This window comes from Ictidomys tridecemlineatus, chromosome 10, assembly GCF_052094955.1.
Source record: "Ictidomys tridecemlineatus isolate mIctTri1 chromosome 10, mIctTri1.hap1, whole genome shotgun sequence".
NCBI classification, from domain to species: Eukaryota; Metazoa; Chordata; class Mammalia; order Rodentia; family Sciuridae; genus Ictidomys; species Ictidomys tridecemlineatus.
The window spans coordinates 37,484,025-37,508,828 of record NC_135486.1 but is presented as its reverse complement, the minus strand read 5'-3'; the positions used below and the strand labels follow the sequence as shown (position 1 = coordinate 37,508,828).

The 24,804-nt window shown below is 42.0% G+C and overlaps 2 protein-coding genes across 11 annotated transcripts in view; one reads left to right on the top strand and one right to left on the bottom strand.

The window, feature by feature from the left end:
• The first annotated feature begins 1,136 nt into the window (after positions 1-1,136).
• C10H1orf74 (chromosome 10 C1orf74 homolog) overlaps positions 1,137-24,804 on the top strand; it is a 134,656-nt gene continuing 110,988 nt past the window's right edge. The window contains exons 1-7 of one of the 10 annotated variants that reach the window (XR_013426526.1): positions 1,138-1,387; positions 2,075-4,909; positions 10,406-10,465; positions 10,618-10,657; positions 18,879-18,965; positions 19,311-20,670; positions 23,590-24,189. Coding sequence is in view for 1 of the 10 variants with exons in the window: in XM_078022752.1 (XP_077878878.1) it covers positions 2,149-2,958 (810 nt within the window). In the remaining 9 variants the exon portion in view is untranslated. Of the gene's footprint in view, positions 1,388-2,074; positions 5,142-10,405; positions 10,466-10,617; positions 20,671-23,589; positions 24,190-24,804 lie in introns of those variants that run through there. The other 9 variants (XR_013426525.1, XR_013426523.1, XR_013426529.1 and 6 more) reach the window with 9 other exon arrangements.
• On the bottom strand, positions 3,456-23,799 carry Traf3ip3 (TRAF3 interacting protein 3). The gene is made up of 15 exons (XM_005329526.5): positions 23,458-23,799; positions 21,342-21,489; positions 21,132-21,195; positions 20,580-20,604; positions 20,320-20,349; positions 20,131-20,226; positions 12,929-13,000; positions 10,165-10,305; positions 9,797-9,934; positions 8,861-8,996; positions 8,214-8,276; positions 7,082-7,138; positions 5,691-5,827; positions 4,715-4,828; positions 3,456-3,707 (listed from the first exon to the last, which is right to left on the bottom strand). Exons 1-15 carry the CDS (start codon positions 23,797-23,799, stop codon positions 3,615-3,617), a joined length of 1,656 nt encoding a protein of 551 aa, XP_005329583.3. The 3' UTR covers positions 3,456-3,614.

The window sequence follows — 24,804 nt, the reverse complement described above, 5'->3', positions numbered from 1 at the left end:
CTTACAGCCCATAAATTTGGGTCATTTCCTCAGATACTTTGGTTTTCTCAAGAAAATTTTTCTTTTCATGGCATGGGTCACATCTCTGTCAAATAACACAATTTCTTACTAATAATCTGAATGAAACACCTCTGGATCTTCACTTCTCATTTGGTAGTGGGGATTGAACCCAGGGGTCCTTTACCACCAAAATACACCCCCAGTTATTTTATTTTGTATTTTGGGACAGGATTTGGGAAAGTTGATGAGGCTGGCCTTGAACTTGGCCTTCTCTTGCCTCAACCAGCCTGAGTAGCTGGGGTTACAGGAATATACCACAGCTCCCAGCTTGACATCTCATTTGAAATCATGAAACGGGATTCCTATGATATGAAGTCCATGAAGGTGACTGGTTTTATTTGTCTTGTACAATGCAATATTTTTGAAGCCTAGGAATATGCCTAGCACATATTCAGTCAATAGTGACACCTTTACACCCTGCCTAGAAATATCTGCTCCATGGAGCTCGCCTATCAAATTTGATTTAGAGAAATAAAAGTTAAAAAAAAAAAAAAGGTTTCCAGCACCACTCACAGCTAAGGATATTCTGCAAATTTCAGATGACTTGAGACACAATTTATTAGGAAACGTTGATATCCCCAGATACAAAGGGGGTTTATTCTTTTCTACACTTTTTACTGGTGCATTATGGTTGTACACAATGGTGGGATTTCTCGTTACATATTCGAACATGCACACAATAAAGCAATATAATTTGGCTAATATTTTTCACCAGTATTTCCGCTTTCTCCCCCCTCTCCCCCCAGCGGCTCCCTGGGAGATAAGTTCTCGGTGTCCTGTCTGGCTTTCCAGTCAGGAGAGCCCTCAGATTTCATAAACACAAGCAGAGCACACCCGGAAGCAAAATAAAGGCAAGGGCTCACAGTTAGTTTAAACAGGTACCTCTATCTTTAGTCCACTTCCGCCCCTCCCCTTTCCTAGAAGATGGGCGGGGCGGCTCCTGCCCGGCCGGAAGTGGCGGCGGCTGAAGGCAGCTCCCACTTCCGCCACTCTGTGGGGCTGCCTTGCCATTGGTTCATTGCGAGGAGCGCCTGCGGACTGGATGACATCACCAGAAAAGGGAGAAGTGGGTGGGGCTTGAATGGGTGCGCGTGCGCAACAGGTTGTTTTCGCCGGCCTAAAGCGGAGCAGGTTGCAAGGGTCCTCCGCGCACTGGCGGGACTTCCAGTGTTGTGGCGGGGCGCGGAGAACTAGCCACCTTCCTGGCTGTGGGCAGGAAACCGGAAGGGGTTCCTGAGCCCGCGAACCTGAAGCGGAAATGGAAGTGTAACGTTTTTGAGGGAGACAGCTACCTCACTTAACAAGTCTCTGTAGTCTCAGATGTGTGGTATGTGGGTGGGAGCCCATCTTCCCAGAGTGCTTGGGTTACTGCCAAAAAGGGAAGGCAGGGTCAGCAAAAGTTAAAACAACCCTCATGCAGTTCTAGCCGATTCCATTTATTCATTTATTTAAATTTACCATTTTCTTTTTAAAATTTTTTTTACATGAGCTCTATTATTATTATTATTATTATTATTATTTACATTACAATTCTTAGTATTTTTATGTCACAGGATGAGGTGGTTGTTACACATTCTAGTGTAATAAGTTGTTCTTGTGAAGAAAAGGGGAAGTTAGCAGCAAAACAGTACATTTGGAATCCAGAGCTCTGTCCCCAAAGGGCAGTTTTGGGTAAAATGTGTTGGAGTTTTGCCAGAGACTCTCTTGCCTTTTCTTAGACTAGATCTCCTTAAGTTTAGATTTAGAGGATGTAATTGGTAATAGGTACAATTTAGAATAGAAGTCAGTGATAATAGGAATCAAGCTAGAAGGTTTGAAAGACAAATTAGGGACCAAGGGATATTGGGTAGAATTGGTGATCCCATCTTGTCTGCCTTGGCTGAGTCTTCCAAAATAGGGGGAAGGACAAATAACTTTTGGAAAAATCTGTGAAACTTAATGGGAAGGCCCTTGGTAGGTTTCCTGTGTGTGACTGGCTGGTGTTAATAATTCCCTGCTACCACTTTGTTTCCAGGCTCTTCCTCAAGTGTCTGGAGCTGAGATGCGACCCAGGAAGGGAACTGTGGCTAGCTAAGGAGTCAAAGCTTGATGTTACTTCCAGATCTCATGTCAACACTGAGCCCTCAATTTCTGGTGGCAGTTGCTCAGCAGACCCTGGGCATGGGAAAGAAAAAGGGTCCACCTCGAGCCATCTGCCTTCACCTGGCTGGAGAAGTGCTGGCTGTGTCCCGGGGGCTGAAACCTGCTGTGCTGTATGATTGCAACAGTGCAGGAGCTTTGGCACTCCAGAATTATCTGAAGGAGCTGCAAGGGCTAGGCTTTCTGACTCTGGGACTTCACATTCTTGAAATTGGAGAAAATAACCTCATTGTCAGCCCTGCACATGTATGTCAACACTTGGAACAGGTATTGCTTGGTACCATAGCCTTTGTGGATGTTTCCGGCTCCCAACCTCACCCTTCTATCTGTTCCCTGGACCAGCTTAAGGATTTGAAGGACGTCGTGACAGAGATCATCACACATTTGAAGGGGCTGCAGAGGGATCTATCCTTAGGAGTCTCCCACAGCATGCTCCATTCCTCAGACTGGAATCTTTGTACTCTATTTGGGATCCTCCTGGGCTATCCTGTCTCTTATACCTTTCACCTGAACCAAGGAGATGACAACTGCTTAGCCTTGACCCCACTACGGGTGTTCAGTGCTCGGATCTCATGGCTGCTAGGTCAAACCTCAGTCCTGCTCTATTCCTTTAGTGTCCCAGAAATCTTGTTCCCAGCCCTGAGGGACACTCTAAATGTCTGGGAGAAGAACCTCAGAGCCCAATTTAGGACTCAGAATGACTTTGCTGACCTCAGCATCTCCTCTGAGATAGTCACACTGCCGGCTGTGGCCCTCTGACTTTAATTTTTGTCCTCCTATGTGGAAGGCATTCAGTAAGTGCTCATCTCTGGGTTAGGGGTGTCGAATAGTGATCATTTAAAGTGCTGGTTTTAAGTGCCTGGGGACCCTAGAGAAGAATGCTGTATTCAGCTGGCCACATCATGAATGGGAATAGGTAGTGGTGGTGGTGATGCTAGCATTAGTAATACATATTGGCCATTTCTATACTAGGAGGTCTTCTTTACTTAACAGATGTGTCTGTTCATTTTTCACTGGATAAGAGTTAGAAGGAAAGAGACAGAAGGGGAAAAGAAGGGTTGTAGAGAACAAGCAGTATACCTGTGTGTGGTATCCTACCCTGTGTAGATAGTGTCTTTAGAAAAGGAAGACTGAGTCCTTTCTGTATGTTTCTGTACCTCCAACTGAATTGGTCTAAGGGGAGTAGACCAGGATGCTTAAGTGCCACACTTGTAATATGTTATTTAGGAATAAACTGAAGATTCCAGGGAACAGTCTGGTGAGGTAAAGTTTATTTATTTAGGCTAAAAAAATTGAAGTCAGAAATCCCAATTCAGTTGGAGGGTAAACCCAAGCTGTAAAGTACCCAAACCTTCTGTGTTTTTCATTGAGTTGTTTGCTGCTGATTTTTACTCCAGGCAGCTGTCACAAGTTATTCAGATTCTCAGGTTATCTTTGTTGGCCAGGAATACTGCCAGTGCTATAGCAATCACCACCGTCAGGATGGGGAGCCACTGACCACATTGCTTCTGTGTGGAGGGAAGGGAGACAGAAGAAAGCAGCCATAAGTCACTTAGAGAAAATATGGGCAAAAGCACTCCTTCCTATTCTAGCCTAAGGGAAGACCTTGGGTTGGTGCTAGAAAAAGCTTTTTACTTCACTGTTTCACTTTCTGTCACCTCTCTTGGGATAAAACCACTTTACTAGTGGTCCCTGGCCCAGGGATCATGTCCAGTAGAGGCCAAACATTTAAATGCTGATGTGAAAAATTCAGGGTGGAAAATAATTCAGCAAAATAATATTATTCTCTTTATATGCCTTAGTACCTTTGTTGTCCTTCCCTGTCCTTGTCATCATGCTGGCAATAGACTAAAAGAACATCCTTTCATACTTGAGTTAATCCAGCTTGAGAATCCCTTGCCTGAAATACTTAGGACCAGAAGTGTTTCAAATTTTGGAGGTTCAGATTTAGTAATATTTGCCTAGACTTTACCAGTTGAGCAGATCTCATGAAAAAAAAATCTGAAACACCAAATACTCTAAAATCTGAAACTTTTTGAACATCATGTCAATGCTCAAAAAGTTTTGTATTCAGAGAATTTCTATTTTTGAACATTCAGCTTAAAAATGCTCAGCCTATAGCAAATCTTTCCCTCAGGCCTTAAGAGTTCCACAGAAATTGGACCTGGATGCATGAATCAGTGTTTCATGACTGCTGTACTTTCAGCATGGACTAAATCAAGCAGAATAGGCAGAGTATTCAGAGCATTTCTGATTTTGAACATTCAGCTTAAGGATGCTCAGCCTATAGCAAATCTTCCCCTCAGCCCTCAAGAATTCCATGGAATTGGACTTATGTACATGAGTCAGTACATAAGTACATGTTTCATGACTGCTATACTTTCAGCATGGACAAAATCAAGCAGAATAGACAGGATGACTAGATATTGACATGGGCTGGCAAATTTTATCTGTAAGACTTGGCTAAAAAGAAATCATCCCACCACCATTTGTACAGGAGGATGGACCCTCTTACTCTGGGAGGTGGCTGCTGGCTGTGGTTCAGCTCTTCTCGACAGTGCTGCAGCTTACGCATGCAGGAGAGGTACTCGTCACTGAGGTTGTCTAACTCCGAATGCAGTTCTCTGCACTGGGGAGAATATCATCGGAGTCATCATCATCAATTCTATCTTGAGACAGAACCCAGGAAGGGGAGACTGTCCTGAGTAAGGTACTCCTTCATTCATTTTGAATGAACTATTCTCCCTTCCCAACCTTCCTCAGAAATTTTAGTTTGTACTGTCTCACTTGTTTTTCTCTGGAATGTGTTCCTTTAAAAAAATTGATTGTACTGAATATATTACACTTTATATATTGTAAATAGTTTTATGTGACCAACCGTGTATGTACAAGTGCTTTGTAAATGGGGAGACCCAAAAATGAAATTCTTAAAGCAAAAAAGACTTCAAAGTATTATAAGTTTCTTTTCTGGGAGCTGATTGCTAATGTGTGCTTTTAGGGATATATATGTATATCCATATGTATATATACATATATATGTATGTATATATGTATTTAGGAAAGCTTTTGCTATTGAAAAGATGCTGTGTAAGGCTTTACGATATTCAGTGTGAGAAAAAGTTTGGGAAGTTAATATGTTTATCAAATGTGGGTTGAGGGTGTAGCATAGTAGTAGAGTGCTTGCCTATTCAAGAGGCCCTGGGTTTGATCTCTAGCATTGCAACATACACACACACCCCAAAAATATGTTTATCAGATATGTTTTAGTTTGACTTTCTGAAAGGTAACTGTTTAAACCTTAAGTAGGGAATAAATAAGGAAAGGAAAATATTGACAGGTCAGTACAAAAGCAGACATTTTACATGGGCAATGGAAGACCTATGGACATCCAATCACAATTTAAACACAATTTAATCCCTGCTGTCTGGCTGTTCCTAGCAGTTTTCTGTGCCACACATAGATGAGCTCATGATCCTAGGTTAATGGCTCACCTCTTTTTCCTTGGCCTGGAATTGCAAAGTCGTCTTCTGCAGCTGGTCTCTGAGATCCCAGTCTTTCTCCTTCCCTGCACTCTCAGGCTCCACTTCATTGTGGGAGGGCTTTGCACTACACACAGGCAAAGCCTCATCTAAAAAAGCAGCCAGATTCTCAGTGATAGGCCCACACCTATGAGGAAGGATCCTGTCACTGAGTAAGACTCCTAGGAGTAGGGGAAGGGGAGGGAACAGGAAAGGCCTGACCTTTGGCTAGACTGAATGAAATGGAGTTCTCTGGCTTAAAGAACTCCTGATGGAACCCTGCTTAGCCTGAATGACACCTGGAATTTGAGCCCCTTGAGAGCAAGATTGGCATCTTACTTTACTTTGTATCCCCAGACCTGTCTGATATTTTTTAGTGAATACTTATTAAATTTTTTGTTGTATGCTACATGTTTTAATTTGTGAGGCAGGTTTTCTTTTCCCTTACATCCTCATTTCAAAGTCCTGAAAATGATAGTCATATCCTAGAATTTATCTAATGTGGTTAAAGATGGGTTTTCAGCCACCTTGCAGTCTTGTGTGGATACCAGGGATTGAACTCAGAGGCACTTGACTACTGAGCCGCATCCCCAGCCCTATTTTGTATTTTATTTAGAGATAGGGTCTCACTGAGTTGCTTCGCCATTGCTGAGGCTGGCTTTGAACTCATGATCCTCCTGCCTCAGCCTCCCAAGCTGCTGGGATTACAGGCATGCGCCACCTGCTCCGCACCTTGCAGTCTTAGCTTTGGTGAAAAGAGTACTGGACTAGAAGTCAGAATTTCTTGATTATCTTAGCTCCGTCCTTGATTTGTGTGACCAGGGGCCTTTATATTCTTACTCATCCTCTGTGGGCATAATGGTTTCTGCCTTTCATATTATACCCAGTGATTATGAGGAGAAAACAAAAAGCTATGTGTTATGGATAAGTGAGGAGCTATTGTCCCCATGTATACATGATGAATTCTTTTCAGGAAGCTTAATCAGCAGACTAGTGCGAGATGACTCTTGCATGCTACGTGATTTGGGGCTGGGAAGTTGGATATGATTTGGAAAATTAAGTGTGTAAGAATTGACATGAAATCCTGAGTTCAAAATCAATTTATTAAAATCTTCAACATAGACATGTTTTCAGAGAAAGTAGAAATTATTTTTCACAGCGTGTATACCTCTCCGGAGAGGAGGCTAACTAGTTAAAGTGTCCTCAGGGCCAGTGATCAGTCCTTAAAAGACTCCCTTCTGTCCCTGACTCAACAGACTCCCAGAACTGAGTGGGACTCCAAGAGATCATATAGTCCATCCCCCTGCCTCTAGCAGGCAAGGAAAGAGCAATATCTTAGAATTTGTGGTAGTAAATTTGCTGACCTTTCTTTAAGAGTTTCTCCTGTTCTTGAAGCTGTAAGGATTGATTCTGAAGCAGACCTGTTGGAAAACACAAGAAACTTGTCTGTGCTACTGCAAAGAGCCTCTTTACAGACCTTTGCTTAGAACCTAGTTAATAATGTGCCTTTCTGTTATGAATTGAATTCTGTGCTCCCAGATTTATATGTTGAAATCCTAACCCCCAGTGCCTCGGAATGTAACCATCCTTGGAGATAGAGTACAGGTAAAAATAAGATTGGTAAGGTAGGCCAAGTAACTGATCGAGTAACTGATGTTGTAAAAAGAGGAAATTTGGACAAAAGGAAGCTTATGGTCATCTTCAAGCCAAAGAAAGAGGCCTGGAATAGATCTTTCCAACACAGCCCTCAGAAGGAACCAACTCTACTGACTCTTGATTTTGGATGTCTAGCTTCTGAACCGTGAAACAATATTTTTCTTTAGTTTAGGTCACTCAATCTGTGGTACTTTGTTACAATTTTATCATCCTTTTCTACTGTGTCTTTGTCTTCCCGGTCTCTGCTTAAATATTATCTCGGAATTAAAAGTCTCCCAGATGGCCCTACATACAATAGTGACTATTTTCCCTTTAGTCTGCTCCCGCCTCTATAGCAGTTATTGTAATTTGACGTACGTTCAATTTTTTCATGCACTGAACTACACTTGTTTGTAGACCTTTTTTAGAATATGAGAGAAGGAGCTGTAAGTTTTGTTTGTTATTGTATCCTCACATTTAGTATGGATCAATAAGTGGTTGATTTTTGGAACCATTCCTAGTGAGATTTAAGTGGCACATTCATATACATAATAAGTTAGACTACATAAGAAAAGAACTATACTAGAAAACCCAGTGCTTTTAATAATCCATAATTATGGTAGAAATGCAAGTGGTTGTCATTGGCATGGAAGGAGAAAAGGAGAAAAAAAGAGTAGAGCCTGACAATATGTGAAAAGCTATGTAAGTGACTCCACGGAACAAGAAGTAGGTATAGAATGTACAGAGATAGGAGGATATGCCAGAGACTGGGCCCCTAGATCTTCTTCTGAATGAGTGTTGTGGAGCAGGACCCCAAGGAACACCAAAAAGCTTTCTTGAGAATCCAGAAAGGAAACTTACTCTGCAACTGCTGTATTCTGGTCATCAGGACAATTTTTTCTTCCTCTGACCTCTTTAGTTTATCTGAAAGTGAAACAGTACAAACCAAAATAGAAGAACCCAGCTTAAAGAACAGAATACCTGAGTATGGAAAGGAATAATTCATGCTGACTTGTCTATGCATCTGATAAGTGTCAAATGGAATTTGCCCTGTCTTCTGATTGTCCTCAGTTCTCAAAAGGTAGACCAGGTACCCCATCAACAACCAGGAGTATGCATCAACAGTGTTGAGTTGGACTAAGGACTCTCTTTATACATTATCTGGTCCTTTTAGCAGACACGGAAATTCTGCCTTGTATTTGAACTGACCTTTTCTTTTCAGATTAGGAATGTGGTTCTGACACTTGTGACTAATATAGGAATGGATGTCATTTGGCCCAGAGGATGGGCTGGAGAGAAAAGAGCTCATGCAATAAGATCCTCTAGTGTAGTAAAATGAATTTCCATCTTGGATGATTAAAGAAGTCCTGCCTTTCCCTCAAGGTAAAATGAAATCATAAGGCCAAGCAAACAAATGAAGGCTGAGGCTTTTTCTCCTCGCAGCTTCCTTTCTCTAAGCTCACTCAGCCATGGTTCCTGTGCTCCTAAGGCCTCTAAGAATAGAGTACCTTGAAGGTCCTGGGTATCTGAGTTGCACAGATCTCTGTCCCCTTGCAGGAGTTCAATCTTGGCCTGCAGTTCCTGGTGCTCATTCTCCAGAAGTCTCAGGGCTTGGTTCATCTGTGAGTCTCTATTATCTGCTCCCTGAAAGGAGGAGGGAAGGGCCAATATAGAAGTAGGTCCCATGGAAGAGGAAAATTACTGAAAATTATAGAATTTTAGAGGTAGAGGAGTATTAGGGTAATGGAAAAACATGGAAGTGTGTGTGAGCCACATCCCCAGCCCTATTTTGCATTGTATTTAGAGAAAGGATCTCACTGAGTTGCTTAGCACCTCCCATTGCTGAGGCTGTCTTTGAACTCGCTATCCTCCTGCCTCAGCCTCCTGAGATATTGGGATTAAAGGCATGCCCCACTGTGCCCGGCCATTCCTCACATTTTTAACAGTGCATTAGACTTCTGGTATTCACAAGGAACATATCTTAACACTTTGATAAATCTCAAAATTAAGTCATAGCAAGTCATATCTTTTCTAGATATTTTCACTTTCTTTTTACTTATCATTCTAGCCCTATTAAGTTTGTTTGTTTTGAGGATGGTAGAACAATTTTTTTTTTCATGAAGAATTAGGTTTAAGAAACTCAAACATCTTAAGAATTGCCTTGTAGTTGACAGGAAGATAAGAACAACAGAGGTTGAGATGTGCATTTGGATAGTGTCATTCCAGTTGAGCACTTAGTTCATTTGCATGAGTAGTGTAGGTATTCTTACTAAACTCAAAACTATCTCAGAACTCAAACAGGGAGTCTGGTACTAAGTGAGTAATGACTGAGGAACTGAAAGCTAGATGCTCTGAGCTGCCCTTGGAGTCCCCAAGCTGGGAGCAACTTTTCTCACTACTACCCTCCTCCACCTTCCTGCTTTTCTTACCCCTAGTGCCTTTACCTGTAGTTTAGACTGAAGCACATGAAGTTGGCTCTCCAGCTCTCTGTGTTGGGTCCCGAGGGCCCTCCAGTCCTCTTTTAGAGACTCATATTGGTTCCTCCACTCTTCACATTTCTGTTCTGCCAGAGCCAGGGACCGCTGAGGGAGATCAGAGAGGAGGGGGTTTCAGTAGAAGCCTCCCGCACCAAGGCAACAGCTTGGTGGAAAGGTTGCAAAAGCACATTGTACCCCCTCAATTGTGTATTGTAGATTAATAAATTCTAGGTGTATTTATGAGGAAAAGGTTCCAGGAATTTGTGTAGCTGGGCCCCTGGCTTCGTAGAGCTGCCCCCGGATTCCTAGTCCCAAGAACTGTGCAGCATCCCCACCTGTGTGCTCTGCAGTTGCTGCTCTGCACTCATTTTCTCTTCCAGCACTTTTTGTAGTGATTCTTTGGCCTTCTGCTCATAACTGTTTTTCTGGTCTTCCATCTCCATTAGCACCTTTTTCATTCCCCAAGGGGAGTATTTCTGTAAATTTGATGAAGTTCAACAGTTATACATTGAGCTTCTATGTGCCAAATACTGAACTGGGATACAGAAATGAAAATTTATTGGTCTTTCCCTTAAGGTGGAGACACTAGTGATTTGGTTGGAGCTGAGCACAGAGTCAACTCAGGTGATCTGAGAGGTGAGTGCCATAGGATTTCTGTTCATTGTACCCTAGGCCTTGTGCAGGCTTTTGGAAACCAACATGTCCAAACAGAACTCCTATTTCTTTCTTTCTTTTTTTTTTTAAATATATTTTAGTTGTTGATAGATGTTTATTTTATTTATTTATAGGCAGTGGTGAGAATCGAACCTTGTGCCTCACACATGCCAGGTAAGTGTACTACCGCTGAGCCACAGCCCTAGGCCTAACTTTTATTTCTTTACCAGCTCTTTTCTCCTGAGTTTCTTAGCTCAGTGATCAATATCCTACCTACCCACTCTCCCAAACTCTAAACCAGGGAGTCCTCTTTAATTTTTCTCTTTCTGCGAGGAATTATTTGGTCTTTGAGCCTTGTCAAGTCAACTTCCTGAACAGTTCATACCTGTCTCCTCTATATTCCTACTGTTAACTTTCTTAATTCAGATTCTAATAATTCTATTAAATGGGTTAATGCAATACTTTCCCTATCTCCAAGTCTTGCCCTTCTTCAGAACTTTTTTAGTGGATTCTTTTTAATACACAAGTCTGATCATGGTACTTGTTGTGTAAATCTCTTAGTGGATCCTTGATCTCCTAATGATCAGGTCCAAACTCCTTGACTTGCATACTTCCAATCCAGACTTTCCCTCCTTGCTATCTCTGCCCAAAGGAAACTGCTTACAGATCTCCTGAGCATTGCTTTTTTGGCCTTTGCCATTGCCCAGATAGGTTCTTTTGGCTGGAGCCTCCTTACCCATCTTTTTTTCCTGGCTAAACTCACTCACACTCAAGATTTAGTCCAAGTATCATCAGTTCTGATGATAAATCTTCACTAACCATACACCATTCTCCAACTCCAGGTAGCTTTTCTTAATGTTTACATAGTATTCTCTGTATGCCTTCATTATTTCAATTCATCAGTTCATCTTTCTTCCTTACTGGATTGTAAATTCCTTAAAAGCAAGGTACATATTACTATTTCTTTAAAAAAATCTTTATGGCTTCTGATCTGAGAAATCCAGAGTAGACTCAATTAATGCTTTTAAAATTAGTGAATTTAGATATTGAAATTATTCCTGGCTTCAAGATCAACAACAAGGCATAAGAACAGGGGCTGGGATTATGGCTCAGTGGTAGAGTGCTTGCCAAGCACGTGCAAGGCACTGGGTTTGATCCTCAGCGCCACATATAAATAAATAAGATTAAATGTATTGTGTCCATCTATAACTAAAAATATATTAAAAAAGACATAAGGACAGATTTGTAAATTCACTGGAGGTGAGTTCTCTTCATTTCTGTGTGCTATGATTTGGTGGAAGACAGGCAGCTTTCATTGTCAATTCTGGACTACTCATGGGAGAAACAGAAGTCCAGATAATGAAAATTTAGGGATCAATATGAATCATTTCCATTTACCTTTGGAAATGCCTGAAAATTTGGGCTTATATATGAATAGGTCTTATGTCTTTGGAATTTTTATTTAAAATAGGTCTTAATATTTTTGGAATTTTTGTTTCATATATGGGGGATGTTCCAGTTATTGGACTTATCATACTGGTGACTGGCTAGCTTCAACCTCATTGAAAATGAATAGGCTGGCATTCTGGGTTATATGTCAGACTCTTGGGAGCTTGATTGGCATTATTTAGTTTAGAAGAACCTAACAAAGCAGGCCAGTTTGAAGAAAACAAAATTTGTGGACCAGAAAACCTATGGACTATATAAACTCTATTCTGGAAGACCCCAACTATACAGCCAAGACTACCTTACCAAATTCTAAATCAGGCCAAATTGGGCTGGGGTTATAGATCAGTGGTATATATTTGCCTAGCCTGTGTGAGGTACTGGGTTCAAACCTTAGCACCAAATAAATAAATAAACAAATAAACAAAGACATTGTGTCCATTTACAACTAAAAATATTTTTTAAAAAAGGGATTAGGCCAAATCAAGAGATTCCTGAAACTGGATAATAATGTCACAGAAAAGCCAAGAGTCACATTCTTACTTTCTTGCAGAAGTTATTACTAGAAGAAATTTGGCCCTGGAATGAAAATAATTTTATGAAACTTCTTTATAACATGCAACTCATCTGTTCAAAGATTGGGACCTGTGAAGGTTAGCTGGGGTGTTGTGATTATTTTTTACTGAGCCTCTCCCTACAGTTTTAGGTATTTTCAAGGTTCCTCTGGAGCTAACAATAGAGCGAACAGTAGCTAACAATAGAGCTGATATTCCTTTACAGGATGTAAAAGGAAAGATACTGGGAGAAAGGTGCAGATAGTGATATGGCAAATTGGTACCAAGTATGGTACTAACTTGAAAATGGTCAAGCCAGAACTGGGTAAAAATAGATATGTTAATCGCTATTTGGTAACATTTCTGGAAAACAGGATTGAAGTTCAAGCATTCTTCTCATTTAATTCTAGATTCATGAGCTGGAAGTATCATTCAGAATGCTTACCTGGGTACAGGTATAGAGTTGGTTTTCCAAGGACCTTAGTTTGCCCTTCAGTTTGTCCTCATTAAGCTGTCCCTGAAGCAAATGGGAAGAGGAATTAATAAACTGGGGCCAAAATATAGTCTGCAAAGAGATTAACTCAATATTTCTAGCCCACTGCTTAACACATAGTCAGTACTCAAACATTTATGGAACTGAGTTCTTTTAGGAGGTTTGGGCGGAGCACAGATGACAAAGGAATGGGGTAGAAAAGGATCTTCTTTGGGAGGCTAAGGCAAGAGGATTGAAAGTTGGAGGTTAGCCTCAGGAACTCAGTGAAATCCTATCTCAAAATAAAAAATAAAAAGTCTAGAGATGTAGCTAAGTGATAGCCCCTGGATTCAATCTCCAATATGGAAATAAATTTTAAAATAAAAATAAAAAGAAGGAGAAGTAAAAGATCTTCTTCTCTTTCTCTGGGGTAGGACAGGATGCATCAAACTGGTTCCCCAAATCCTCTTTTACCTTGAGGTTCACCATCAAATGGTCTTAGGGTATTATAGTAGGGGGCCACTGGAGGGAATGTTTCTAAGCTGTCCTTCCTTTCTTCCATTACCTCCCTCCTCACCTCATCTCAGTTTTGTACCTGGACTTTACTCATAAAGTATAGGCCAGTAAGGCTAGAGGAGGAATCTTTGTTCTTTTCCTTATTCCCCCAAATTTATATGTTTAAGTTCTAACCCTGAGTACCTCAGAAGGTGACCATATTTGCAGACAGAATCTTTGAAGAAGTCATCAAGTCAAAATGAGGTCATTAGTTGGGTCCTAATCCAACATGACTGGTATCTTTATAAAAAGAGATCAGGACACCAAGATATATCAAGGAAGATAATGCGAAGACAGAGTGAAGATGGCTATCTGCAACTGAGGAGAGAGGCCACAGGAGAAACAACTCTGGGGACACCTTGATCTCAGACAAGTCTCCAGAACTGCAAGAAAATGAATTTCTGTTGTTGAAACCACCCAGGCTGTAGTATTTTGTTATGGCATCCTTGAAATACAATCATTCGTTAGTGTCCACTGGGGATTGGTTTCATGTTTCCTCCTCCCTCTGGGATGCCAAAATCCACAGATAGTCAAGTCCCTTATGTAAAATGGTGTAATATTTTCATATAACTTGTGCAATCCTCCCATATACTTAAAATCATCTCTATATTGCTTATAATGTAAAAGCTATGTAAATAGTTATTACTGCTGTATTGTTTAGGGAATACTGACAAGAAAGACAAGAAAAAGTTTCTGGATTTTTTTTTTTCAATTAGTTTTGATCTGAGGTCAGTTGAATCTGAGGACATGGAAGCTGCAAATAGGTAGAGCTGGCTGTACTAATGCACTCTCTATAGCACACACGTACACACATACCTATGACTCAGAATGAGAGATTCTTTAAGAAAGCAAGAAATGGAGGGAGAGAGATTAAAACAGGATGGGGGCAGGGCAAGGTACGAGTACTTCCCAGAAAGTCACATTCTATTTCTTGACAAGCTGGGTCGGTCTTATGGCATTTATTTATGTATTTGTTTATTTACTTATCTCCCTCTCCCTGTCCTGTCTGTCTCCCTCTGCCTCTGCCTCTGCCTCTGCCTCTTCCTCTGCCTCTGCCTCTGCCTCTGCCTCTGTCTCTCCCTCTCCTTCTCTGTCTCTCTTTCTTTTTGGTGGTGATAGAAATTGAACCCAGGGCCTTCTGCATACTAGGCATCTAATGGCACTTTGGACATTCCAAGGGGGATTCTGATCTCAAGGCTGGGAGTGGAGAAAGTGGGCAGAAAGGGCCATTCTGTTTTTCAGTTTGTTAGCATTTTAGCAGAGTAGTTAATGATTTCCTTGTTGCTTTGTAGGCTTGTGACTTTTTTTCCAGGTTGCAGTTTTGTTCTTCTAGACTAGTTTTAGTTCAGGTATATCTGTCCAGGGGGGTGGGGAGTACCATCAGTGATGGCAAGTTTTCCGGAGAAAGTATATCATTGGCCTCTTCAGAGGTAACTGGTTTCCATATTCTTTTTCTGATTTTTTCCATCCATGCCCTGGGGGACACTTGAGGGGTCTTCAAATTCCACTTCTCTTCAGGTCTGGGATGCTGTGGTCCATTTCAATTAGACAGCTTGGATGTTTCCCTGGAAACCTCATAGTGTTTCCAGTTTATAATGGTCTAGGGCCCAAGACAGGATTTCTGTTATGAGGTCTGCCACCCTGGATGAGTGTCAGGGTGCCTTGGGGGAGGCAGGAAGTGATATCTCACAGCTCCTGTTTTGATCTTGTTTGGCTGATTCTTCTAACCATTGGGGCCAGGGGGTGCCCCCACCCTTTCTGCTTCCTGTGTTACTCAGCTGGGCCTTGCAAAAGCAAAAAACATTGCCAAAAATAATTTTTTAAAGTGCCTCCTGCTATTAATGTTTTTCCCAATGTCTCATGAGAGAAAGAGCCAAGAGTCAGGGATTTGGCATCTACAATAACCACAGGGCTTTGGGACAGATAAAAGAGATGGATGAACACTTCTACTCTTTGGGTCTTGGAGTAACTGGTAAAATAGCCTCATTCTCCAAAGTGGCCTGTGCATTGAAAATCCACAGGCCCTGAAATCAACTGTCTGCATACCCTACTCCCCTGTTTAAGATCTTCTAACTCTGTGCATTTTTATTGCCTACACTCTTACTCTGTAGAATGTCACCAAACCCACCAAGTTTAAGGATTACCTTTGATAGTTTGGGAAGAAAACAGGCCCAAGGCAGTATTCCTAAAATTTCCAGTCTCCTTTTTGGGTAGTTCCTTTCTCCCGGTCCCACAGTATGGCTTTAAATCAATATTTCGTCTCTTGCAACTGTTTTTGCAGTTTAGCCCAACACCAAATTACTTTTCCATTCATGTTGCAATACAAAACAGTTCATGAGAGCCCCTTCAGTGGGGATGAAGGGCCACCCAAGTCCAGGGCTTGACCAAAATCTCTTGTCTACAATTCTGCCTTCCCAGACTCCCCAAGGCAGGCAGGAAAGTTGCAGCCAAGTTGTTGCAAATGGACCATGTAAGTTTCTTGGTCTGAGCCCCAGTTCTCCTCACATTGAAGCCCACTATTACAGTATGTGGGAAGAAGCATTTCTTACAGGCCCATTGCTGACCTGGGCTCAGAGGGCACAGTTACCCGCCAGCCCCCCCCCCCCCCCCAGTAGAAAAGGGAGCAAGGTAGAGGCCATACACACCTGGTGCTGGTCTGAGGGCTTCTGCTTCTGCTTGTGCTTGGTTTTCCCCTGCCTCTGATCTGTTCCTCAGAAACAACACCACCTCACCACAAAAGTACCAGCCCACGTTCATCTGTCTGCTTTAGCAGAGCTCGCTTGGGGCTTGTAGCCAATCCCCTGATGTGCTGTCATCTTAAGATCTTAAGATCTTGATTCCACTTTGTAGATGTCTTTCTTTTTCTTTTTCTTCTTCTTCTTCTTCTTCTTCTTCTTCTTCTTTCTTTCTTTCTTTCTTTATTTATTTTTTGGTATCAGGGATTGAACCTGGGGTACTTAACCACATCCACAACGCTTTTATTTTTTATTTTGAGATGGGGTCTTGCTAAGTTGCTTAGGGATTTGCTAAGTTGCTTAGGACTTTGCTAAGTTACTGGGGACTGGCTTTGAACTGGTGATCTTCTTGCCTCAGTTTCCCGAGAGGCTGGGATTATAGACAGGCATGTGCCACCACACTTGGCTAACCTTGCAGATCTTTTATTATTTTTGTTTTATTTCTGATACTGGGGATTGAGCCCTGGGGCACTTTACCACTGAGTTACATCCCAGTTCTTTAATTTTAAAATTTTTTTTTTTTTATTTTGAGATTGGGTCTTGCTAAATGCTGAGGCTCTTGCTAAATTGATGAGACTAGCCTTGAACTTGTGATCCTCTTGCCTCAGCCTCCCACATTGCTGGAATTCCAGACATGCACCACTGCTCTGGGTTCTATTTTGCAGATCTTAAAATGCAAGAGTTCCCTGCTTTCATTTTTTTATATTTCCCAAAGTTGAACTTTCTCTACTGGCTGATCTGCTTCTGCTCTCAAGGTTCAGCTCAGTGTTCTCAGCTACACTTCAAGACTGTGGTATCCCAAAGGCTCAGAATCAGCTTGGAGGTGGAGGCAGACAAAGGTGCTGATTCTTAGGGTCCTAATAGAGAATTTTCTGTGAGCTTCTCTGCATGTGAAGTTGGAGATTCAAATCACGGAGGCCAAATGGAAAAAAATAAAGTGTGTACTGGGCTGGATGTCAGAGTCCCAGTTCTGGACACATTCATCCAATTATTTTCTTCAAATACTAGACTGGTACTATCCTTTCACTGAAGTTGAAGCTGTCATGGGATGGATAGAGAACTGAATTATCTTGTTTTGGGGAGAGCAAAAGCCTTCAATTGAACAGCCCAAGACTGTTTTTCTTAAAAACAGGAAGCTTCAGGCTTGGGGGTGGGGACGGAGAAGAGAAGGTGAAGATTGGGAGGGGTGGGAAGAAGGAAAGGAGAAAACCACAGCCAGAGGAACTTCTGCTCTTGGGCTGTAGCAAGGAGTTAAAGTCCCCCCTCGGAGTCTATGTCAGAAATGTTTCTTAATGTATCTTCCCCATTCCCATCAAACTTTCTCTAATTCAAACTCTTAAGTGTGACTTACCTGTGCTTTTACAAATCTCCATCCCCACCACCCACATCCAGAGCCAGGTCCTTGTCAGATAATCTGTTGAACACAGAACTTATCATTCACTTTCAATTCAGTTCCACAGATAGAGATGAAGTTCCTTCTAAGTTTGGATAGACACTGTTCGGTGTAGGACTTTAAACCCAAATAAGATATAGTTACATTGCTACCCTGCTTCTTGCCTGTAACAGTATTTCTCAAACTAGTGGTAGTAGGCATTTTCATAGATCTCTGAGATAACACACAGAGACATGCAGCCTGAATCTAGATATGTATATATCTTTCCTTTAAAAAGGGGTCCATACATAATACTGTTCAACAGTAATAATTCTAGAAACCTGCTTAAGGTCCTTTCTTTGGTACTGCTCTGATATTATCCCTTCATTTTAGCCACACCCAATGCTCTTCCATTCCTTTATCTTTTTTTACAAAATATTTTTTAGTTGTTGATGTACCTTTATTTTTTATTTATTTATATGTGGTGCTGAGGATCAAACCCGGTGCCTCACACATGCTAGGCAAGTGCTCTGCCACTGAGCCACAACCCCAGCCCCTGATTCCTTTATCTTATGCACCCTTTTTCTTTCTGCTTTTTTCCCTATCTGCACTCTATTCTGTACTGGTGAACTCCTACTCATCCATTAGGACTCAGCCGAGCTATTCTTTTTGCTGTGTGGGAAATTTATTCTGATAGAATAATTATTTTTTCCTCTATATCATGTTGTAAATACTGCTGTTGCAGCCTAGTCACACTATTTTGGAGTTACTTATTATGTTTGCCTCTTCCTGGCTAGACTCTGAGCTCCTTAAGAGCAAGGACTTGACTTCTTTTGTTCCTGAAACCCAGAGCCCAGCACAGAGTAGGAACTTATCAAATGTCTGTTGCACAAATGAGTGAGATGATCTTAATTTAGGTCAGCACTGGAAACCACCTGGCACGCACAGCTGTCTGCCCCAGGCTCCTATTCTGCAATGAAAATTATTTCCTTAGCAAGCAGGAGCTCTGGTCATAGACTCCCAGATCCTGGTTTGATGAGTGACATGAGGAGGAAGGGCTGAGCTTAGGAAGTATTTTGTATCACTGCAAACTTCTTAGCTATGTCCTACACCCTCCTGATATTTTCTCTGTGGAGATGAAAGCCATCTTCCTGGTAGGGTGAGGTTCCTGGAGGCTTGTGAGGGCTCCTTTCTGTCTCACTGTCCATAGTGTTTTATACTCTGGTGGCATTGAACGCTTTATTATTCCCTCAATATACAGATTTCAGAATGAAGTCGGAGGACCATGGGAATCTTTGAGATCCTTTCAAGGGATGAGCAAGGGATCTTTTTCCAATGAAATGTCTGTGTGAGTCTAAATATTTTCCATATACTTCAATCAAAATAATGTATTCCAACAAATTGAATTTAGAAGCAAATAAGAAAATTTAGCTGTCTTTTGTTCAGCTAGACATTAAAAGGGTTTACAAAAGTGTAAAGCAATGCCACTCTTATTTTTTTGTTTTTTGAAAACATGTTTTTTAAATAAAGAATCTGTAGTTTAAGTTAGCATGCAATGGTTTACTATTATTATTTTAAAATTAATATTTTTAAATATATTTCATTTTTTTGAGGTACTGGGGTTGAATTCAGAGATATTCTACCACTGAGCTACATTGCCAACCAATTTTTTTTTTTTTTAATTTCCATACAGCGTCTTGCTAAGTTGCTGAAATTGGCCTGGAACTTGTGATTCTTCTGCCTTAGTCTCCCATGTCTCTGGGATTACAGCATGTGCCATTGTGCCTGGCTATTTCTCATATCTTTGTATTGTTTATGCATTTGCCTCTCATAGAAAACCATGAGCTTTCTAAAAGCAGGAGCCTTGCCTAAAGAATCTTAGGATGTTCACTGCTAGTCCAGTCCTCACTAGGAAAAACATGATCTATGAATATCTGTAGAATGAATGGATTAAAGTTAGAGGCCAGAACTTTAGTTCCAGTTCTGTTACTAACTAGCTGTGTGACTTTGGACAAATCACTTGGCCTCTCTGAGACCCAATTTCCTCATGGAAAAATAAGATTAAGCTAGATCATCTCCAAGGTCCCATCCCATTCTGATATTCATATCTATGCTGAGTAGTGGATGCAGGCTGGCTTGAATGAATATTTGTGTGGATCCCCTATAAAAACCGTTTGATATTTACCATATTCAGTAATACAAGCTATACTGGGAACTTCCTTATGTTCTTCCTACAAATTAAAAAAATGGACCTTCTTGCTATTTTTGGTCCCAAGTCTTCCCAGTGAATATAGCAGCATGACCTTCAGTTGAAGACCCATATCATTAATTACTGTGACCTGCTTGACTTCTAGGTCTGAATACTATATCCTCCACTTTCTGCCTTTTCTTAGTTTACTCCTGAACAGTGAGACCATTCCTTCTTTTGCAGGATGATTTGGAAAGAAAAATAAGATGGGCTCACATAGATGCCCACATGAACTCTTTCAAAACAAGGATTTTTATTCCCTTACCTTCCAAGAGCTGTCAGAGGCCCGAATCAGGGTAGATAGCAGGTCTTGGAGAATCACCATTTTCTGCTTTAGGACCAATTCCCTTTGTAGGGCCTCCTGGGGTTGGGGGCAAAAATGCACGAAATAAGATTAACCAGGAGAGAGAGTAGTAGATGGAGAAGCTTAGCAGAGAGGTCACATGCCACTTACTTTGAGGTACTCAGAAAGTTGGATGATTTCCTGGAGAGAAAGAAAAAGAAAGTCCCTTGAAACCATGGATCATAGAACCAAAATCTGGGCTGGCTTGTGTGGAGCTAACCTCTTCTTCACTGGGTCTCACAGAGGCCCACTATGTCTATGCTAATTACTCCATTGCCAACCTCCACCCCTCTTAGTTTATCATGGAATACCAGAGTGTCAGAACTTAGATACCATCTGATTCAACCCCTTCAAGATGAGGATGTGCTTACCTTATCCAGAACTGCGACTCCATAACTGAGAAGAGAAGAGAAGAGAAAAAAAAAAAAATGACAATGGACCAAAGAAGCAAGACAGGAGGCAGTGAGTTGATTCCTTCTGGGCTCCCTTCCAAAGAGCCAATAGAGCAGGGAAAGGTCCCTTCTTTTTTTTTTTTTTTTTTTTTTTGATACTGGGAATTCAACCCAAGAGCGCTTAACCACTGAGCCACACCCCCAGCCCTTTTTAAATTTTCATTTAGAGACAGGGTCTCGCTGAGTTGCTTAGGGCCTCCCTGAGTTGCTGAGGCTGGCTTTGAACTCACAATCCTCCTGCCTGAGTCTCCTAAGGTGTTGTGGCCCTTCTTTTTAAATTAAGGTAGACATGGATATTTGTTGTGTTCTTTCTTCACTTTACCGGGTGAAGGTATTCAAGTAAAGTTTAGAAGAGAAGAGAAAATGAAATTTGATGGGGGCCAGCATATCTCTCTTTCTCTCTCTCTCTCTCTTTGCTGTGTGCCACGTGATGATACAATGAGAAGGGCCAGGAACATGAAAGGAACTCACCTGGTCTGCTGACTGGCGTCATTCTTAATTGTTGGCTGTGTCTCTTCTGTCTTTGTCTGAGTACCTGAGAGATGGAAGAGAAGGTGATTGAGAATCCACTGGGAGGAAGTGAAGGACGTGGGGAGGGAAAAGGATTTTTCACTGCTGATGACCTGAACTGCTGGGGCAGAATTCTGTGCTCTGTCATTGAGTGAGGGAGCTTTGTCTTACCACGATGGTGTTTGTGAGGTTTCTTGATGGGAGAGTCTTGTGGTAGAAAGGCCCTTGCCTGTGAGGAGTGGTGGTCAGCCCCAACCCTCTGGACACTTGAGAGAGGGTGATGTGGGGTTGGAAAGACATTGGTGTTGGTCCCTGTCACCTGAAAAAACAAGTAAAGGCTGCTGAAAACCACTTTTTAGAGCTTCTTAGGAAAAGATTCTCCAGATGATTGTAGAAAGAGGAGCCAATGATTGTGTCTGTGGTAGACTGAAGGTGGCCTAAAATTCATGTTGAAATTCTATTTCCTAATGTGCTGGCATTAGGAGGTGGAGTCTTGGGGAGATAATTATGGATAGTAGCCTCTCCAGGAAAGGCAAATGGGGAGCTGCAATTGTCTCCAACCAATCACTGGTTTCAGCCATTTACAACAGCCAGTGTGGTGATGTGGAAAGAGAACTGGACTGAATGGGGAGGGAGACATGTGGTTTCAGATCCTGCCTTTTCTATGTATCAGTCTCCTGTCTATATAGTGAGTTTCTAGAGATGGATTTCTTCCTGTGAGTCATAGCTGTGGAATTGCTGAGGTGTGAAGGGAAGGTAAAGTTGGGAGTTGAAGGAAGGAGTGCAGCAGTTGTAGTCACAATTTAGTCTCCTATTTTTGTATTTTTTTTTCCCTCAAAACTAAAAAAGTTGATATCGATAGTAAAACACAAAAAAGACAAGAAGCTGGGTGAAGTGGTTCACACATGTAGTCCCAGCTACTTGGGAGGCTGAGGTGGAAGGATCACTGAGCCTAAGAGTTTGAGACCAGCTTGGGCAACATAGGGAGATCCTGTCTCAAAAAGTACTCCTCAAAACGAAAACAAAACCAAGCAACCACAGCAGTATAAAATAAAAAGAGCTAAGAAAAGTCATGTAACAAATTCAATCTCAATAAAACATTTAAAAATTGATAGGTGGAGGTAGAATTCTTTTTTTTTTTTTTTTTTTTTTGGTGTTTGGGGATTGAAACCAGAGCCACTGAGCCACATCCCCAGGCTTTTTTATTTTTCATTTTGAGACAGGGTCTTGCTAAGTTGCTTAGGGCCTCACTAAGTCATTGAGGCTGGTTTTGAACTTGCAATCCTCCTGCCTCAGTCTCTCAAGTTGCTGGGATTACAGGCATGTGCTGCTACATCCAGCCTTAGAGGTGGAATTCTATAGATAATTGTATTTTCTGTCCTCATATTTTTCTTCCCCCAAAGTATTCAGAAACCTTCTTGACTTAGAAAAGGTAGTTGTTTCTCTTTGGCTACTGGGCTCTAGAATTATTTCTCTGAAATAACCATGCCAGGCATTTCCAGGAAACACAGTGGACCCGTTCCTCCTATCAATGTGTGCACAACATAGGTAGGAAGACAGAGATGGTTTGATGGCTGAGGTCATCTCAACAGACCCTGGTTTTTTGCCAGCACTGCTCTTTTCTGGGACAGAGGAATGGACTCTCTGTGAGTTATGTAATCGTAGAGGATTTATAACCTCTCAGACCCACAGAGAGCAGAGGTAGCCTGGAGAAGCTAGAGAAGGCTTCCTGGACTAGATGAGTGAGGCCTTAGTTTAGTGAATTTAATAGACTTGTCATGTTGCAAGAGAAAAAGATGAGTTGGGCAAAAGCCTCACAGAATAGAGGATATGTGTGTGTGTGTGTGTGTGTGTGTGTGTGTGTGTGTGTGTGTGTGTGTATTTTGGGAGAGGGTATCAAGAGGACGGGCATGGGTATCTGGCATATAGTAGGCATTTAGGGAATCTCTGATGAAAAAAATGGATGAATGAATGCTGTAAGGTAGCTGTAGAAAATATGTATAGATTCCACATATGTGGAAGATAAGTACAGATGGCTGAAATTTGAGCTGATACTAGGTAATGGCTATGAAATTGTCTAAAAATTTATTTTCTCTCTCCTCAAAGGCAAATGTGAAACAAAAAAGAGCTAAATGTGAAACAAAAGCACTAAAACTAAATCTCTGAATGAGTAAGTGGCTAATGGAGACTTGACTTTATGACTAGAGAAGAAGGGATTTAGTTTAAATCCCACCCCTTGGTATGACCCCTAGCCCCACAAAGCAGTGTGTCCGTGGACATGGCCCACCTGCTGTCCTGGAAAAGAGATCCCGTTAGCAGACAAGGCCTTCCTGAGGACAGCTGCCTGGCCTTTCTTGCTGGACGGAACTTGCTCCCTGGCCCAGGGACGCTGAGCCTGGCCTTTCTCTTCCACTTCCAGGTTCCTCCTCCTGAAGAACTGCAGTTGTCGAGCTCTCTGGAGCTGCTCTCTGTGCTGGGTCCTTAGTGCCTTCCCCACCTGGCGGCAAGTAGTCACGTTGGGGCGACAGCGGCGACTTTCACGGGTCTCCTGCCGGCGCTCACACTTGGCCTCATAGCTCTCAGCCCACCGGGCCAAGGCAGGGGAGGGCCTGGGGTCTGGGCTGATCATGATGACCTCTGAAGCACCTGTTGTGCTTGGCTTCCAGTTCCTTGAATAGCTGCCTGGATCTGCCAAATGCCAAGAGGGAGGAGCCAGAAGATGGGCAGAAAAATGACTATCTTCCCAAATCAGGGGGCAGAAATAGCACAGGGCTCTATCCTGTGGGTTGAAAACTGAGGATGAAGTGGTTTCCAAACACTGGGAGTCAGGACTCCTGTGCTTAATCCTTAAGGAACTCATAAAAATCTAACAAAAGCAATTTCCTGCTCCTAGCCTATGTCCCACCTCTGTAAAGTGCACTGCCCCCTTCTTCCTCGACTAAACATCTCACTATTCTCTAAGTCAGAGGAACTTTATAAACAATTGATAAAAATAATAATAAATTGATAGCCTCTTGAATAGCAGGTGTGTTTATTTTCTAGACTTTTAGAGAAATTAATTTCCCCTTCTTTCCTACTAATCTAAAAGGAAAGTGGGCCTCTTGGCCTAAGTTGTTACTAAAATAGAATGATACTTCTCCTGACCTGGAGGGATAAAAATGCCCCCTCAGGAAGTGATCAGGCCTGGGACTGACACCCACTGCTCCCATCTTAGCCCTTAGCAACCAACTTGTGGGCCCAGACCTTGTGTGTTTTAGGAGGGAAGCCTACCCGAACTCCTCCATCATGCCATCCTGATGTTGTTCCACTGAGGTCTACTACCCCATGGCCGGGTCTGGGCCCTGACTCTCAGGTGCAGATCAAGTCAAATCAGTATTGGCTGAGCATCTCCACATGCCCACTATCGACCCACTTCAGAGCATCTGAATTAACATCTCTTGGAGATGAGAGTTACCACACTTTTTAGGGTCACCTCCCTTTCAGGGTTGTCTGTTGTCAAGTTTGCTTTCCTAAGCCCGGATGCAGGTTGTGCCTTCTAAACCAGTAAGCACATGGATTATACCTCATAAAGCTCCTCTAAACAACAGAGAAATAAAACAAACATGCAAAAGCAGTAACCCAAAGTCCCCAGGGA